General features: G+C 42.6%; 1 protein-coding gene across 1 annotated transcript in view; it reads right to left on the bottom strand.

The window, feature by feature from the left end:
• The window catches only part of ATL2 (atlastin GTPase 2), a 476,945-nt gene that overhangs the window by 29,384 nt on the left and 428,161 nt on the right, over positions 1 to 19,400 (bottom strand). The window contains 1 exon segment of the mRNA XM_029594487.1: positions 2,544 to 2,975. Coding sequence (XP_029450347.1) covers positions 2,544 to 2,975 — 432 coding nt within the window.

The following is a 19,400-nucleotide window of genomic DNA, read 5'->3' as shown; positions in this document are numbered from 1 at the left end:
GGAACAGTTTTGTCTGTTTTGGTGGCTGAATAAATTTCAGGATGTCTCGATATTCTTTCACTTCAAAAGCATCTTTTTGCAAATTAAATGGAATAGATTTAGATTTTTTCTGTAAAAATGCAGCTTGGAGCCATCCTTAGGTGGTAGTAAACTTCTGGCTAGCTCCAGTGATGATTTGAATGGCAATTCAGAAGAGTGAACCATGGAGCCCTGATCAGAGGAATCATAAGAGCTCTGATTGAGATAGTACCACTTGGGGCAGATTTTAAATGCCCTGTGCGCGTAAATCCGGCTGGATTTACGCGCGCAGGGCCCTCACGCGCCTATTTTGCATAGGCCGCCGGCGCGTGCAGAGCCCCGGGACGCACGTAAGTCCCGGGGCTTCGTAAAAGGGGCGTTTCGGAATGACACAGCGTTTCGGGGGCATGATGCGGCGTTTCGGGGGCAGGCCCGGGGGCGTGGCGCTGGCCTGGTCGAGGCCTCTGGACCAGCCCCCAGGTCGGGTGATGGCGCACCAGCAGTCGTAAATCTGCCAACAAAGGTAAGGGGGGGGGGGGGGTTTAGATAGGGCCGGGGGAGTGGGTGAAGGAAAGTTCCCTCTGAGGCCGCTCCGAAATCGGAGCGGCCTCGGAGGGAACAGGCAGCGTGCGCTGGGCTCGGCGCGCGCAGGTTGCACAAATGTGCACCCCCCTCGCGCGTGCCGACCCCGGATTTTATAAGATACGCGTGTATCTTATAAAATCCAGCGTACGCGCGCACGAATGTTTTTAAGATCTACCCCCTTGTGAGAAGTCTTGCTTTCCAATGATATGAAAAGAAGAAAACTAACTTTCTTTTGCTTTTGGTAAGGTGTTCTAATATAGGTAACAGGCTGCATTTCTATAGCTAATCTCTCCAATACAGGTTGGTCACCGTGTCCTGTTGAAGTTGATGGCATCTCCATCATATATGACAAAGTCAGACCATAGCTTTTGGAAGGAGGAGATACTCTGGCAATGGAGGAAATGGTATCTGGTCCTGTGTTTTTCTTCAGGAGGAATCTGACTCTGGCAGCAGTATAGTAGGTGACATCTGAAGCCTGGTGAAAAAAATTCATGCCTGAGTTATTCTTTATCTTTGGTGCTGAGGACTCTTGGCGCTGAATGAGACATCCAATCGCATTGTCAAAAGTGGCACAAACATAGCTCCATAGCACGATTGTGCCATTCTCTTTTCAGAGTGGTAATATTTACCAGCATATTGTTTTGTGCCATGTTTGGTGCTGAAGCGTACTTTTGTTGCTTTGGTGCCATCTTTTTGTCTTCTGTGCAGTGTTTGGTGCCAATCTCTCGAGAGAAGGAGATTTGCTTCTTTTTATTGCTTGGTGGGAAGGCAAATTCTCATCCTTAGGTTTTGAAGTTCATGTTTTCATTCAAACCTGACCTTCCTTTACCGATGACAACAATAGTGAATTCCTCAACTTCATGTCCCTAAGGGAGTGGGCCCTGGGGGATATTTTTCCACAAAGGCCACAGTTGGATATGTCATGGTCAGGATCCAAGCATCTCAAAGATTGTGGATGTCCCTGTTGGCCATATTATAGTGGCATTTTGTATAGAGTTTAAAAGCTTTCTTGACTGCTTTGATTCCTCCAACATGGCCACAAGAAGAGAAAGTGAAAAAAAAAAGTTTTTCTAAGAAATTATGAAGAAAAATAACAAATAACATACTGAAAAAAGTATGAAAAATTATGCAGCGACCACAGAGAGAACAAACAGACTATTCATAAAGTGAACAAAAAAAAAAAAGAAGGACAGGGATGCAAGCGATGACAGCAGCGCAGGAACTCCCACACATGCTCAGAAGTCTTTTTGCCTGAACTTGGAGCCAGCTGGCTCCGATTTGGTGCTTTTGGATGACATCACTCACTTGTGGGGCTGTATTGCTTGTTCATGGAGAAAATTTTCATTATATAGCAGATCTCTAAAATTGGCAAAATGCTCTTACATATTTTTCATAGCCCTTATTAGCTTTGCCACCATCACTAGAGTAAACATATCACTTCCATAACTTCATTCTTGTGGGCATCCCTTAAAAAACCAAAGTGGCCCCAACTTAGGTGAAGTTAGGCCAACCTGTGAAAATTTCAACTTGTGAAGGCTTAGAGGCAGAAGGGATGTAGGAGCGCCCTAGGCCAATTGCACAGTGTCATTTATGCACCATTTGCATCTCTTTCATACCCCTGTTTCCAGGTAGCAGCAACATACATGTACCCTTCTCTATTCAAATGTCAAGAAAATAAAACCTCTCCATTCAAATGTTGCCTTGATCGGTAACCATTACGTACAGCACACAACTTACTGCTGAGGCTCCCAGAACTGGCTCATATTGTTCCTAAACTCAATTCTCTCATATGGAACTCAGAGTTGGACCATAGTGAGTCATCTGCTAGCCTTCATATTTTTACCTCTGTCATCCACAAAGAGGTTCTGATTCAAAAACAAATAAGGTTTAAGAAAAGTACAGGAGAAGTGAGGGAAAAAAAACATTTGAAGGATACCAACCTGTTCCCATAGTGTTTCAGCTACTTGATCAATGATTGTTCCAATTTCTCTGAACTCCCCTGAATATTTGACATATGCCCATGTACAGAAGGATAATAGTGCTACCCCCATTATGAGGTTACACAGGGAAGCTATTGAGTTCAGGCCAATGAAACCAGTCAGCCCTGAGATTATGTACATGGCAAACATAACAGCAAATAGCGTAGCAGGGGTACGAGCAGCATAGAAGATGTTTTTGCCATCATTGTGCTTTAAAAAGTTTGCATAGATTTCTTCTATCTCTGCTTCCAACTGGTTCTGATAGCGACGGCAGAACTCCTCTCCTCCCATCTTTTTCACAGATCGGAACTGCTTGATAGAAGACTCCTTCAGATCCTGATGCTTTCGTTCTAGGTCTGAAGGTGCAATATAAGGCTTATCTCCACCACATATCTGTTGAAACAATGGCAACTTTTATGAGAAATAGCATAGTTGGTCACTGTGCTCAAAATGAATAGAAAAAAAATGTGTATTACTGTCATAAATTTACACACTTCAAGATTTGATTCAGTCTATAGTTCACACTACACTTAAGGGCAAAATAGATCCCCTGCTGGAAGTGGATAAATATAACAAAGTATAAATATTTATTCCAATTAGAAAAAGAAAATTAATAACAGTTATACAATTAATCTAAACTAAATTGTTCCCTCCCTTAAGTTTTATTTCAAAAAATAGTAAAAGCATTAATATAAAAACTATAAAACTAAAATTCCCTTTCCCTCCTGTACCCCACCCCTATTCTCCAAAAAGAAATAAAAGGGTAACATCTCAGATTTTTTGTCAATTCTTAATAATGTAAATGCTAATCATTATCATAAATAAGAATTTAGAAAGTTTAGTCTATTTAAATATAAACTCACTATTAATGATTTAAATAAAAAAAATTATTTTTCATTGGATAACTATTAAAAGATCATATTGCGAGTTTTGGCTGGTAGACTTAATATAGGATTGCCATAATTTCAGAAATTTTTCTCAGTTCTGTGGTTCACCATCTTGTCCAGGCAAATGTTCCATTACCATCATCTGATGTAGTTGAATTCTCCACATTGTTTGATTAGGTTCTGTATCATTGCCATTTGCACAATATGCATTTCCTAGCTATTAGAAGACATTTCTGAAGGAAAACATTATCATTTTTCCTTAGGAAAATGTTTCTCTGGTATTCTCAATATACAGAGTTGTAATGATTCAATGAGTGTAAACTTAACAATGGTACTTAACTCATGCATACTGTGGACCCAAAACATCTATCTTAGTACACATCCCAATACAATTGATATAATTATCCTTATTTATTAAACATTTGGGGCATTTATCAAAATTAAGCCTGATTTAAATGCTTGAATAGGTGATATATATATATATATATCTTCTGTGCATCATCTTAAATTGTCTCTCTCAAGGCTATATTCTCAGTCAAAATTTTAATTTATGAAAATCCCCAGTCTAAAGTATGGGCCACTTCCTCAGTACCTGAATCTACCTTCCACTTAACTGCATGTTTATCCAAAGCATTTACTGATTAAATATCTTATAAACTGTAGAAACTGTCAATCCTTTCAAACAATGGAGCATTTTTGTTAATCCCCAAAATTGAATTTAAATGTCTAACCTGCAGAAAGGCAAACCCCCCCCCCAAAAGTAAACCAAGTTTACTTTTCAGATCTTGAAATGTACAAATAATTTGTCCATTAGCATATCAGTCCATGCTTTTTCCATTTACTAAATATTTTGTTAGAAAGGCCTGGTTGAAATTCAGCATTACCTTGTACAGGCAAGAAAACTGAATAGATAGGAAGTAGTACCAATATTTTCTGTGCTGAAAACCAAGCCTGACAGACTTAAATTTTTTTTTAAATTAAATCCGGAAAATATTTGACTTTTGCATGTATAACATAGATAAGAGAAAAAGGACTATTTGACATTCAATATTTGTGGCACTATATTATTGATGTTCCCAAAATCCAATCTCTAGCAGGTCTCAGACATGCTATATTTTCTGATATTAGGAACAGATAGGCAATATTAAAGTTTTCATTGGAAGCCTACATTTTTTTCCTTTTCAAATAAACTTAGATACAGCTTTATTAATTCTTTGTATATCAATAATACCAATCGTAACATAAAACCATTTAGGTAACACCACCATTTTAATTAGCAGTATTCGCCCTATCAGTGATACCCACAGATTTTGCCAATTTGTTAAAAGTGTTCAAGTTCATAATAGCAGGATGAATATTAAGACCATAAATTGCTCCCAAGTCATTTGAAATGTTAACTCCAAAATATTTAATATATCCTTTAGCCCACTGAAATGGAAAATAATTTCTCCATCCTTTTTCCAGTGTCCAGTTAAATCCACAGCAATTGATTATCTATATTTACTTTAAAACCAGAAAATTTGTCAAAGTTCTTCAATATTGTCATAACCACTTGAAGATAATTTTTAGGGTTAGAAATAAATAAAAGCATATCAACTTGAAAAAGAGTCAATTTAATCTCCTTACCTATAAGAATACCTTGAAACTCAATTGAACTAAGCAATTTCCTCACCAAGGGTTCTAAAATTAAAATAAAAAGCAAAGGAATACGTGGAAAACCTTGCCTTGTTCCTCCAGACATAGGGAATTCCTCTATTAAACCATTTACTAGAATTGCAGCCTTGGGATTATTAGAAAGTATTTTAATTCTGTCCATTATTTGACCTGATATACCAAATTTGTCCAGTGCACATGTCAAGTAGTTCCATGAGACTCTTAAAAGCCTTTTCGGCATCTATGCTAATCAGCAAATTTTTACTTTTGGTTGTCTGCGAAGATCCTATAGCCACCAGAACTTTCCTTATATTCATCACTGAATGTCTACCCTGGACAAATCCAACCTGATTTTCAGATACAAGCAAGGGTATAATTTGTTTAAATATATTCGTAATAATCTTTGCTTTCAATTTAACATCTTGATCAAGAAGAGAAATGGGGTGATAAGAGCTTGGCTGTTCAGGGTCTTTTTTTAGGTTTTGGAATTAGTGTGATTCAGGCAACCTACCAATTAATACTGCTTTATTAAATGCATTCATAAGAGAAGGCATTATAAATTTACCTAACACCTTATAAAGTTCAACACTAAAGACATCTGGGAATTTAAAGTTTTTAAGCTCGCTAATTGCAAATTGCATTTCATGTATAGTGAAAGAAACATTTAAATTTTGTAATTCTCTTGCTGTAATTTGAGTGAGAGATCTTTTTTTTAAAATTGCTCTCTAGATTCTATATTATCCAATTCTGAGGAATATAATTTCTGATGGTTCGGAGAGAGGTATCTTTAAAGGATACTAATGAGGCATTAGAATTAGGGCATCCCGACAGTGAGGTTCCAATAATTAGAGAAGTAGTCCAAGTGCCTGTAACTAAAAACTCACCTGAGCTAAAAAATTCTAACTTATCCCTATCAATTAAAAAGCAGAATAAAAATACAAACAAAAAACAAACTTTGAAATGTTTGTATGCTAATGCCAGAAGTCTAAGAAGTAAGATGGGAGAATTAGAATGTATAGCAGTAAATGATGACATAGACTTAATTGGCATCTCAGAGACATGGTGGAAAGAGGATAACCAATGGGACAGTGCTATACCGGGGTACAAATTATATCGCAATGACAGAGAGGAGCACTCGGGAGGAGGTGTGGCGCTTTATGTCCGGGATGGCATAGAGTTCAACAGGATAAACATCCTGCTTGAGACTAAATACAAAATTGAATCTTTATGGGTAGAAATCCCTTGTGTGTCAGGGAAGACTACAGTGATAGGGGTATACTACCGTCCACCTGGTCAAGATGGTGAGATGGACAGTGAAATGCTAAGAGAAATTAGGGAAGCTAACCAAATTGGTAGTGCAGTAATAATGGGAGACTTCAATTACCCCAATATAGACTAGGTAAATGTATCATCGGGACACACTAGAGAGATAACGTTCCTGGATGGAATAAATGATAGCTTTATGGAGCAATTGGTTCAGGAACCGACGAGAGAGGGAGCAATTTTAGATCTAATTCTCAGTGGAGCACAGGACTTGGTGAGAGAGGTAACGGTGGTGGGGCCGCTTGGCAATAGTGATCATAATATGATCAAATTTGATTTAATGACTGGAAAAGGAACAGTGTGCAAATCCAAGGCTCTCGTGCTAAACTTTCAAAAGGGAAACTTTGATAAAATGAGAAAAATTGTTTGAAAAAAACTGAAAGGAGCAGCTACAAAAGTAAAAAATGTCCAACAGGCGTTGTCATTGTTAAAAAATACCATTCTAGAAGCACAGTCCAGATGTATTCCACACATTAAGAAAGGTGGAAAGAAGGCAAAACGATTACCGGGATGGTTAAAAGGGGAGGTGAAAGAAGCTATTTTAGCCAAAAGATCTTCATTCAAAAATTGGAAGAAGGATCCAACAGAAGAAAATAGGATAAAGCATAAACATTGGCAAGTTAAATTTAATCACCAAACAAACAAGGAAAAAGAAAAAACAAATATCACTAGGCTGTGCTCTAAAGGTTATATTCAAAAAAATTTGTTCAAAGAAAAATGTTTTTTTAAATTTTTTGAAATAAGACTGACCGTATCGGCAAGCCTGGCGACAAGTCCCTGGAATTTTTCGACAGGGGTTGTCCGGACTTCTCATCATTTACAGTCAACCTTAAATATACTATTTTTTACTGCCTTAAATACATTATTTTATACTGTACTTTGTTTTAATTTTTTGGTTATTTTTTGAATTTTTCAAGGTATTTTCAATAAAATTTATAAATCCAGAGCAATTTGTAAATATTTTTTAACGCAGTCCAAGAAATTATTTCCTATGTCAAAGGACAAGAAAATAGAATAGCCTCGACACCCGGCCGATGTTTCGCTGCTGCTTCATCAGGAGCGCTAATTTTCTTCAGGTATCTCCCGTCGGTATTTATTTCACCGGGAGCATACTGACATCCTTCTTGCCCAGATAGTATTTCAAAAGTTGAGATTAACTTATGGTGTCTCCCGCCAATATTTATTTCTCAGGGAGATATCCGCTACAATTCAAAAGCGGTTGAAATCTCCTACACCCGCCAGATTTTTGGCGGTGTCTCCTCATATAATTGCCCGGAAGCATCCTATAGGATGCTTCCGGGCATCCTATAGGATGCTTCCGGGCATCCTATAGGATCCTATAAGACAGGCTAAGAGAGAATTTGAAAAGAAGTTGGCTGTAGAGGCAAAAACTCACAGTAAAAACTTTAAATATTCTTATATTAATATTCTTATATTAAATATTCTTAATTATTCTTATATTAAATATTCTTATATTAAATATTTAATTAATTGTTATCTTGTTACAATGTAAAATAGGGCAGTTCTCGCCCTATTCAACCTGTTACCTGGAAACCGATGTGATATTTCGATCGAATGTCGGTATACAAAATAAATAAATAAATAAATAAATAAATAAATAAATATATCCGAAGCAGAAAGCCTGTGAGGGAGTCAGTTGGACCGTTAGATGATCGAGGAGTTAAAGGGGCACTTAGAGAAGATAAGGCCATCGCGGAAAGATTAAATGATTTCTTTACTTCGGTGTTTACTGAAGAGGATGTTGGGGAGGTACCCGTAATGGAGAAGGTTTTCATGGGTAATGATTCAGATGGACTGAATCAAATCACGGTGAACCTAGAAGATGTGGTAGGCCTGATTGACAAACTGAAGAGTAGGAAATCACCTGGACCAGATGGTATACACCCCAGAGTTCTGAAGGAACTAAAAAATGAAATTTCAGACCTATTAGTAAAAATTTGTAACTTATCATTAAAATCATCCATTGTACCTGAAGACTGGAGGATAGCAAATGTAACCCCAATATTTAAAAAGGGCTCCAGGGGCGATCCGGGAAACTACAGACTGGTTAGCCTGACTTCAGTGCCAGGAAAAATAGTGGAAAGTGTTCTAAACATCAAAATCACAGAACATATAGAAAGACATGGTTTAATGGAACAAAGTCAGCATGGCTTTACCCAGGGCAAGTCTAGCCTCACACTTTTTTGAAGGAGTTAATAAACATGTGGATAAAGGTGAACCGGTAGATATAGTATACTTGGATTTTCAGAAGGCGTTTGACAAAGTTCCTCATGAGAGGCTTCTAGGAAAAGTAAAAAGTCATGGGATAGGTGGCAATGTCCTTTCATGGATTGCAAACTGGCTAAAAGACAGGAAACAGAGAGTAGGATTAAATGGGCAATTTTCTCAGTGGAAGGGAGTGGACAGTGGAGTGCCTCAGGGATCTATATTGGGACCCTTACTGTTCAATAAATGATTGGAAAGAAATACGACGAGTGAGATAATCAAATTTGCAGATGACACAAAATTGTTCAGAGTAGTTACATCACAAGCAGATTGTGATAAATTGCAGGAAGACCTTGTGAGACTGGAAAATTGGGCATCCAAATGGCAGATGAAATTTAATGCAAGGTGATGCATATAGGGAAAAATAACCCATGCTATAATTACAAAATGTTGGGTTCCATATTAGGTGCTACAACCCAAGAAAGATCTAGGTGTCATAGTGGATAACACATTGACATCGTCGGTGCAGTGTGCTGCAGCAGTCAAAAAAGCAAACAGAATGTTGGGAATTATTGGAAAAGGAATGGTGAATAAAACGGAAAATGTCATAGTGCCTCTGTATCGCTCCATGGTGAGACCGCACCTTGAATACTGTGTACAATTCTGGTCGCCGCATCTCAAAAAAGATATAATTGCGATGGAGAAGGTACAGAGAAGGGCTACCAAAATGATAAGGGGAATGGAACAACTCCCCTTTGAGGAAAGACTAAAGAGGTTAGGACTTTTCAGCTTGGAGAAGAGACGACTGAGGGGGGATATGATAGAGGTGTTTAAAATCATGAGAGGTCTAGAACGGGTAGATGTGAATCGGTTATTTACTCTTTCGGATAGTAGAAAGACTAGGGGGCACTCCATGAAGTTAGCATGGGGCACATTTAAAACTAATCGGAGAAAGTTCTTTTTTACTCAACGCACAATTAAACTCTGGAATTTGTTGCCAGAGAATGTGGTTAGTGCAGTTAGTATAGCTGTGTTTAAAAAAGGACTGGATAAGTTCTTGGAGGAGAAGTCCATTACCTGCTATTAAGTTCACTTAGAGAAAGCAAATGTTGCTTACCTGATGTAACAGGTGTTCTCACAGGACAGCAGGATGTTAGTCCTCACAAATGGGTGACATCGAGGATGGAGCCCAACCACGGAAAACTTCTGTCAAAGTTTCAGGAACTTTGACTGGCCCCTACTGGGCATGCCCAGCACGGCACTAACCCTGCAGCCAGCAGGGGTCTCCCTTCAGTCTTGTTTCAAAGCTACAGGCAGTGCCGAAAGATAAAAGAAAAATGAACCCAACACCACGGGGTGGCGGGCGGGTTTCGTGAGGACTAACATCCTGCTGTCCTGTGAGAACACCTGTTACATCAGGTAAGCAACATTTGCTTTCTCACAGGACAAGCAGGATGGTTGTCCTCACAAATGGGTGAGTACCGAGCTGAGGATGTCCTGACCTACACCAAATGTACCCAACGGTGTGCAACAGGCACAACAACTGGGGTGGAATTTGGGGACGGGCATCCGCACCCTACCGGGAAGGTGGAAGGGTGTTGGTACATCATGTTGGAAAAAGGTTACGCAAGACAGATTGGCCGAAGATGGAATCTTGTCTTCCAGCTTTTTCCAAACAATAGTGGGCTGCAAATGCATGGAGTGAACTCCAGGTGGCAGCCTTGCAGATGTCAGGAAGCGGCACTGATCGAAGGTGTGCTACTGAAGTCGCCATGGCCCTCACAGAGTGTGCTTTGACACGGTCTTGGAAAGGAATGCCAGCTTGCTGATAGCAAAAGGAAATGCAGTCCGCCAACCAGGAGGAAAGAGCCTGCTTACCCACAGGTTGTCCCAACTTGTTAGGATGGAAAGAGACGAATAATTGAGTGCTCTTCCTGTGAGAAACTGTACGGTCTAGGTAAAAGGCTAGAGCCCGTTTACAGTCTAGGGTATGCAGAGTCTGTTCCCCGGAGTTGGAGTGGGGCCTGGGAAAAAAGATAGGTAGTATGATGGATTGATTGATGTGAAACTCCGAAACTACCTTAGGTAAAAATTTAGGGTGAGTGCGGAGTACTGCCCGGTCCTGCAGGAGTTTAGTGTAAGGCGGATAGGTGACTAGGGCCTGTAATTCACTAACCCTGCGAGCTGAAGTGATAGCCAAAAGGAATAACACTTTCCATGTGAGATATTTTAGGTCACAGGAGTGCAGAGGTTCGAAAGGTGGCTTCATAAGGCGACCAAGAACCAGATTAAGGTCCCAAGATGGGGCCGGAGGACGAAAAGGTGGCATCAAATGGAGCAAGCCTTTAAGAAAGCGTGTTACAAGGGGTTGTACTGATATAGGAACACCCCCTATACCTTTATGGAAGGCGGCTACCGCACTGACATGCATTCTTATGGAAGAGGTCTTTAGGCCTGATTCCGATAGATGCCATAAATAGTCCAAGAAGCTAGAGATTGGACAGGAAAGGGGATCAAGGGACTGAGAAGTGCACCATGATGTGTACCTTTTCCATTTGTAGGAGTACGATTTTCTTGTGGAAGGCTTTCGTGAAGCTATCAGGACACGAGAAACTGAATCTGAAAGGTTAAATGGCTGAAGGAATAACCTTTCAACATCCATGCCGTCAGGGACAAGGCTTGGAGGTTGGGATGGAGGAGGCATCCGTCGTTTTGAGTGAGCAGATGTGGGTCCTTTCCCAGAGGAATGTGCCTGCGGATGGAGAGATCCTGGAGTATGGGAAACCACACTTGGCGGGGCCAGTGCGGTGCTATCAGGATCATAGTTCCCTTGTCCTGACGCAGCTTCACGAGAGTCTTTGACACAAGAGGAAGTGGAGGGAATGCATAGAGCAGACCGGTTGTCCACTTGAGGGAGAACGCATCTCTCGGTCGAGAGTGCTGGCTCCGAATGAGAGAGCAATAATTGTCCACTTTGTGGTTCTGAGGGGACGCAAAGAGGTCTATGTGGGGAGAACCCCACTTGTGAAACAGAGAGGTCGCTACCAGAGGATTGAGTGACCACTCGTGTGGTTGGAAGACACGGCTTAGCTGGTCTGCCAATACATTGTCTACTCCCGGCGGGTAGGTGGCCCTGAGGTACATGGAGTGGGAGAGGACTTCTGCCCAAATCTGCGCAGCTTCCTGACACAAAAGGAAGGAGCCTGTGCCTCCCTGCTTGTTTATGTACCACATAGCCACCTGGTTGTCTGTCTGAATTAAAATTGCATGGTTTGACAGGCAAGTTTGAAAAGTCCTGAGAGCATAGCGAATGGCTCGCAGCTCCAGGAAACTGATCTGGTGTTTGGCTTCCTCTAGTGACCAGAGTCTTTGAGTTTGCAGATTGTTTACATGGGCTCCCCAACCGATGTTGGAAGCGTCGGTGGTGAGGATTAATTGGGGATCTGGTGGAAGAAAAGGCAAGCCCTGTAGGAGGTTGCACTGATTCGCCCACCAGGCAAGAGATAGACGGAGCATGTTTGTGATGCGAACAATGGAGGACAGAGGCTGAACAGCTTGGGTCCATTGTGATCGTAGAGTCCATTGTGCGACTCTCATGGCCAGACGAGCCATGGGAGTCACATGAACTGAGGAAGCCATGTGTCCCAGTAGAACTAGGAATTGGCGAGCTGTTGCTGTGTGTTGAGACTGCAGCTGGCAAGCTAGGGACACAAGGGCTTGAGCTCGTTGATGAGGAAGGAAGGCTTTTGCCTGTAAGGTGTCCAAGTCTGCCCCAATGAAGGATAAGATTTGACATGGGACTAAGTAGGATTTCTCGTAATTGACAAGAAACCCTAGAGATAGCAAAGTTTGAATGGTTAGGGTCAGGGAGGACCGAGCAATCTGCTGGGTTGGGACCCTGACTAACCAATCGTCCAGGTAGGGGTAGACGTGGACACCTTCCTTCCTGAGGAACCCTGAAACCACCACAAGGCATTTGGTGAAGACCCGTGGCGCGGATGCCAGGCCGAAAGGTAGCACTCGATATTGGTAGTGATTTCGGCCTACTAGAAAACGCAGGTATTTGCGATGAGATTGCGTGATTGCAATGTGGGTATATGCGTCTTTCAGGTCTAGAGAGCATAGCCAGTCCCCTCTCTGCAGCAGAGGAAGAAGCGAGCCCAGGGTTACCATCTTGAATTTCTCCTTGCAAAGGTACTTGTTGAGGGCCCGGAGGTCGAGGATCAGACGAAGTCCCCCTGACTTTTTTGGGATCAAGAAGTACCTGGAATAGAACCCTAGGCCTTGTTGTAAGGGCGGAATGGGTTCTATAGCGTGTGACTGTAGGAGAAGAGAAACTTCCTGCTCTAAAAGAACAGAATGATCTGTGTGACTCCACGCCTGTAGAGGTGGGGAGTCGGAAGGAAGAGTCAGGAAGTTGAGATGGTAACCTCGTGCAATTATTGTTATCACCCACTGATCGGTGGTGATGTAATGCCACCTTTCCAGAAAGTGGCACAAACGACCTCCCACTGGAATGGCTGGAAGAGGGGTTTGGCAAGTGCTCTCCAGGCAAACGTCAAAAACCAGCAGCAGGGCCAGGTTGTGGAGCTGCTGTAGGCTTTGGTTTACGAGTCTGGCGAGGTTGAGTTTTAAGATAAGATCTCGCTGGCCTAGCCTTAGCTGATGGGGGATAATACTTTCGTTGCCTGAAGAAAGACTTTTTGGAGTCTTTCCTAGATGGCTGTTTAGGAGGCAAGTCAGGAGGGATAGATGAGAGCTGTTTTAGTGTCTCATGATGATCCTTTAGTTCAGCAACGATTTGCTGAATCTCGGTGGCGAGGGACGACAAGGCACCAAAGGGGGAATCCGATACGGTGTTTCTCCATCCGATGACATCGGTGACCCGGGTAGTACCGGTGGAAGGGCTTTAGTAAGCGCTTCCATACGGGCGAGCAGCAGTGCCAGCGCTGCTGGAATCGGGTCGGTGACCGGTTCCGTCGGTGCCGGAGTCGGTGCCGAAGGAGGCTGGAACCGTAGCATTGCCTTGTCGATGGCCTCCTGGACCAGCCGGTCCAGTTCTGCCCGGAGACCTGGGGTAACAAGACCCGGCTCGACGGGAGAGGGAGGCTGAGGCTGAGCCGGAGGGACCACCGTCACCGGTGGAATCGCGGCTCCCAAACCCCGAGGGGGTGAGGGTTGCCTCGGTGTCTGCGAGACAGGAGTGGACGGTGCCGCTTCTGCTCTAGAATTTTTTGGCGGTGGCTCGGCCGGTGCGGAGGTCGATGACGTTGATTCCTCGACGGGCCGAGACTTATGACGTCGATGGCGATGTTTCTCCTTCCGATCCCCTCGAGCATCAGGGGAAGGGACGGGAGTCGATGGCCGTGAAGACATCGATGGCGGACGGTCACCGGAGGGCTGTCGATGATGATGAGACCTCGACGGTGCCGGTTCCGATGACGTCGATGCAATCGATGGCGTTGGGGTGCGAGCATGGAAGAGGAGCCCCATCTTCTCCATTCTGGCTTTGCGACCTTTTGGTGTCATTAGGGCACATTTGGTGCAAGTCAGGACATCATGCTCACTTCCTAAACACAAAACACAGACTCTGTGGGGGTCCGTGATTGACATAGTTCGGGTACAGTCCGGACACAGATGGAACCCCGACGCCTTGGGCCAAAAATTTAGCCGCGGGACTATCGACTGCCAACAGGCCTCGAGGGCCAAACTCGACGTAAGTCGACCAAACGACCGCAAAAACTCACCGAAGTTCCGCGGACCAAAAATTTGAAGAAGGGAGACCCCTGAGGGGCAAATTTTCTTCAGAATAACGAATTCCAAATTCCTGTCAGGAACATGGTTAAGAGCTCTTCTACCTCGTGGCTACTGCTGCGCGGAAAAAAGAAGACTGAAGGGAGACCCCTGCTGGCTGCAGGGTTAGTGCCATGCTAGGCATGCCCAGTAGGGGCCAGTCAAAGTTCCTGAAACTTTGACAGAAGTTTTCCGTGGTTGGGCTCCATCCTCGATGTCACCCATTTGTGAGGACAACCATCCTGCTTGTCCTGTGAGAATAGCCACTGCCATTAGCAATGGTTACATGGAATAGACTTAGTTTTTGGGTACTTGCCAGGTTCTTGTGGCCTGGATTGGCCACTGTTGGAAACAGGATGCTGGGCTTGATGGACCCTTGGTCTGACCCAGCATGGCATTTTCTTATGTTCTTATGATAAAAATTACGCAGCACATTACTTATTTCTTTACAGGAGTGATGAGGTACCCCATCTTTATCTTTAATTTTTGTTATATATTTAATATTTCTTTGCCCCCTAATTAGACGAGACCAGACTTTTTACCAAATCTATATAATTTATGCTTATAATATAACAGTGAAGACCGTGCTCTTTGCTGCAATAAAGAATTCATGGTAGTTTGAATTGCTATAAATTCCTCCTTTGTCCTTAGGATTATTTGCTAAATTGCCCTTAGTCTTATGTAATTGTTTTTCCAAATCCAAAATCTTTTTATCACTATGTTTTTATCTATCTATAAAGGCAATAATTTCCCCTCGCATTACTGCTTTACCAGTTTCCCAGAATAGAATAGGATCTGCAGTATGTGCTGCATTAAATTCTACAAATTCTTTCCATTTGGTAACTAAAAAGTCCTTAAAGACTGGATCTGAATGAAGATAATAGGGAAGTCTCCAAAATTTTTTTTTTTAATCTCTGCATGATAGATCAATCAACATTGGAGCATGATCACAGATAGCTAAAGGCCAATTTCAGCATTAGTCATTCTGGAAAATAAAACTGTGGAAACAAAAATGTAATCTATTTTAGACTGCATCGTGTGTGCCCTAGAAAGATATGTAAAATCTCTTTCGAAGGATGTAGAACTCAAGTATTGACCATTTGTAAGTTTTCACATAAAAATGGAATACCTTTACTATCATTGATACCATTTGAATGTGTTTAACTTAATCTATCCATTGTCTGGTCTGCTACACAGTTAAAATCCCCTCCCATCACCAATGGAATATCTTCTTTTAAAGTTGCTTGTTCCAATAAATTAGAAAAAAATTTGTAATTATTAGGAATATAAACACCATACAATATCAGCTTTTCTCCAAAACATTTCCTAATTACAATAATATATCTCCCAGAAGCATCCTTAATTACCTTCTCAACTTCTAAAGGAATTGATTTGTGGAACAGGATGGTCGCACCTGCCTTTTTGGTCCCCGAAGAAGCAGAATAACTACCCCCCAATCCCTTTTAAGTTTAGCATATTCTCTCTCATTTAAATGGGTTTCTTGAAACATAGCAATCATGGCCTTTTGTCTATTAAGAGCTTTTAGAATTTTTTTCCTTTTGACTGGGGACTTCAATCTGATACATTCCTATGGTATTACCCTAGGACTATTCATTTGACCAATCAGAATTTAGCTTGTTCAAAAATAAGTGCTAAGGGGTAGATTTTAAAAGAAGCGCGATCAGCCTACTTTTGCTTGCGCATCAGACTCAAGCAAAAGTACGCTGGATTTTAGTAGATACGCGCGGAGCCGCGCGTATCCACTAAAATCCTGGATCGGCGCGCGCAAGGCTATCGATTTTGTATAGCCTGCGCGCGCCGAGCCGCGCTGCCTCCCCCCGTTCCCTCCAAGGCCGCGCCGAAATCGGAGCGGCCTCGGAGGGAACTTTCCTTTGCCCTCCCCTCACCTTCCCCTCCCTTCCCCTACCTAACCCACCCGCCCGGCCCTGTCTACACCCCCCCCTTACCTTTGTCGGGGGATTTACGCCTCCCGGAGGGAGACGTAAATCCCCGCGCGCCAGCGGGCCTGCTGCGCGCCGGGCCGCGACCTGGGGGCGGGGACGGAGGGCGCGGCCACGCCCCCGGGCCGTAGCCACGCCCCGTACCCGCCCCCAAAACGCTGCCGACACGCCCCCGGAACGCCGCGACGACCGGGCCCGCCCCCCGACACGCCCCCGACACGCCCCCCTCCGAGAACCCCGGGACTTACGCGAGTCCCGGGGCTCTGCGCGCGCCGGGAGGCCTATGTAAAATAGGCTTCCCGGCGCGCAGGGCCCTGCTCGCCTAAATCCGCCCGGTTTTGGGCGGATTTAGGCGAGCAGGGCTCTGAAAATCTACCCCTAAATTTTTACCTAGGCAATAATTATCTGGAGTCTTGTCATTGACAATGTTCTCAATGTTACCCAAAAAATATGATATATAGTTACTATAATTAATATTTACCATAAACAAATATCAGCATTAAATATATCTTTCTCCTTCCCAAACTCCCAACACCCCCCCAAATCCCCTAGTCCAGAGCTTTCCAAACTGTGTGTCGGGACACGTTAGTGTGTCGCCTGCAGTGTGCAGGTGTGTCGCGCAAGCCCGGTCAACTCTGATGCGAGTTTGGGCTTTTTTTTTTCTAGAGATTCACTTTTTTTTTTCAGTTTATGGGTTGCTTATTATTGGGTGATTTTTGCTGTCAATCGCGTTTTTTTGGGGGGCTTGGTGGGTGGAACGAGCCCAGCCATCCTTGCATTGGCTGCTGCTGCCGATGAGGCCTGGCCATGAGGAGTACTGACTGCAAGCAGCAGTGTCTGGTGATCATGGAAGGGAGTGAAGCACTTAACTGGCAACAATCAAAAAGACGAGGTACATGAGTGTGGGGGCCAGACATGTGCTGGGGGGAGAGAGATGAGTGAGTGGGGGGCAAACGTGCTGGGGGGACAGACATGTGCTTGAGGGGGAGAGATATGAGTGTGTGGGGGCCAGACATGTGCTGGGGGGAGGAGAGAGAGGAGTGTGTGGGGGACAGACAATTTGTTTTATTATTGTTTCTCATAAATTATAACAATAACATGAATCTTGGAATATATATTTTTAATATAAATTTAAGGTTTTCATGATAGGTTGTGTCGTGAAACATTTTATTTATGTATATATTTAAGGAAACATACATAAATTGTCGAAATATGTTTCGTTCGTTTAACCTTTAACCTCTGGTTTACTAGTAGACTGAATTACCGTGTCGTGAAATTATGTTTGTCTAAAAAGTGTGTCACCAACATGAAAAGTTTGGAAAGCTCTGCCCTAGTCATTGGTCCAATCCCAAAGTTATTGTTGCAAAATCAGGCAAACTAGGAATGCACTCATCTGGGACTAATCAAACACACAAACATTTGAAATAGCCTAAATAATTTAAATAAACTTATGGAACTATAACTTTTCTTCAAATATTTTTCCTCCTTTATAAACTTCTCTCTTATAATTATACATACTGTGGAAAAAAAACAATTAAAAATATACATACATATGTATATAGACAAAAAGAAAAGAAAGAACATACATTCACACAAAGAATACAAAAAGAAAAAAATTCAAAGAAAAACAAAACACCAAACAGTCTTCTGTATTTATTTCATATCAATTAGTCAGAACTTGTGTAATAAAGAACTCTCAGCCTGTATGGTCTCGTGGCAGGAATTCCAATTCTGTAGGTTTTTCAACAATTCCTACATTAGATGACTCTTTTTCTGCCTGGAGTTTTCCTGACATTTAGGCAACATTTCAGTCCAGTTGTCTCTAGCAGAGGAATGCTTGCTTGTGGGTTTTTTATTTGAAGACATCATATCTTCTAAAAAGCAAAATTGCTTACCTTGTAATAGGTGTTATCCCAGGACAGCAGGATGTAGTCCTCACATATGGGTGACGTCAGCAACGGAGCCCTAGTGCGGGAAAACTTTCTGTCAAAGTTTCTAGAAACGTTTGACTGGCCCAGTGAGGCCACTGAGCATGCCCAGCATGCCATGATATTCTCTGCCACAGGTGTCTCTCTTCAGTCTCTTATGTAGCAATGAGCTTTAGCAAAAATAAAATAATAATAATAAAAGGTATTAGACCCAACTCCGCGGGGTGGCGGGTGGGTTCTATGAGGACTACATCCTGCTGTCCTGGGATAACACCTATTACAAGGTAAGCAATTTTGCTTTATCCCAGGACAAGCAGGATGCTAGTCCTCACATATGGGTGATTAGCAAGCTATAGGCTGAGTCATTTCGTAGTGAAGCAACACTGAAGTATTGTTGTTGAAAATGAGGCAGCCGAAGATCACAGCAGGTTGGTTGTAGGAGTTGGAATTAAATTGGAAACAAGTTCTTTAATACAGATTGTCCATAGGTTGAATCTTGTCGTCCTTGTTTATCCAAACAGTAATGAGCTGCAAAGGTGTGAAGAGAACTCCATGTTGCTGCTTTACAAATGTCAAGAATCGGTACTGAGCGATAGTGTGCTACTGAGGATGACATTGCTCTTACTGAACGTGCTTTTACTCGCCCTTGGAGAGGAAGGCCTGCCTTTTCATAACAAAATTGTATGCAATCTGCTAGCCAGTTGGATAGAGTATGTTTTCCCACTGCTTTACCCGGTTTGTTTGGGTCATAGGAAACAGAGTTGATTGGATTTCCTGTGGACTGCAGTGCGGTTTAAGTAAAAAGATAGTGCATGCTTACAATCCAAGGTATGTAAGGCCCTTTCTCCTTGATGAGAATGAGGCCTTGGAAAGAATGTGGGTAAAACTATGGATTGGTTCAAGTGGAATTCCGTAACTACCTTGGGAAGGAATTTTGGATGTGTATGGAGGACTACTCTGTCATGTAGAACATTTGTATAGGGTGAGTACGTGACAAGTGCTTGTAACTCATTTACCCTTCTAGCTGATGTAATGGCTATGAGGAAG

This window comes from Rhinatrema bivittatum, chromosome 3 (genome assembly GCF_901001135.1).
Source record: "Rhinatrema bivittatum chromosome 3, aRhiBiv1.1, whole genome shotgun sequence".
Classification (NCBI taxonomy): domain Eukaryota; kingdom Metazoa; phylum Chordata; class Amphibia; order Gymnophiona; family Rhinatrematidae; genus Rhinatrema; species Rhinatrema bivittatum.
Note: the sequence above shows the minus strand (reverse complement) of the source record. Positions and strands in the feature narration are given on the sequence as shown.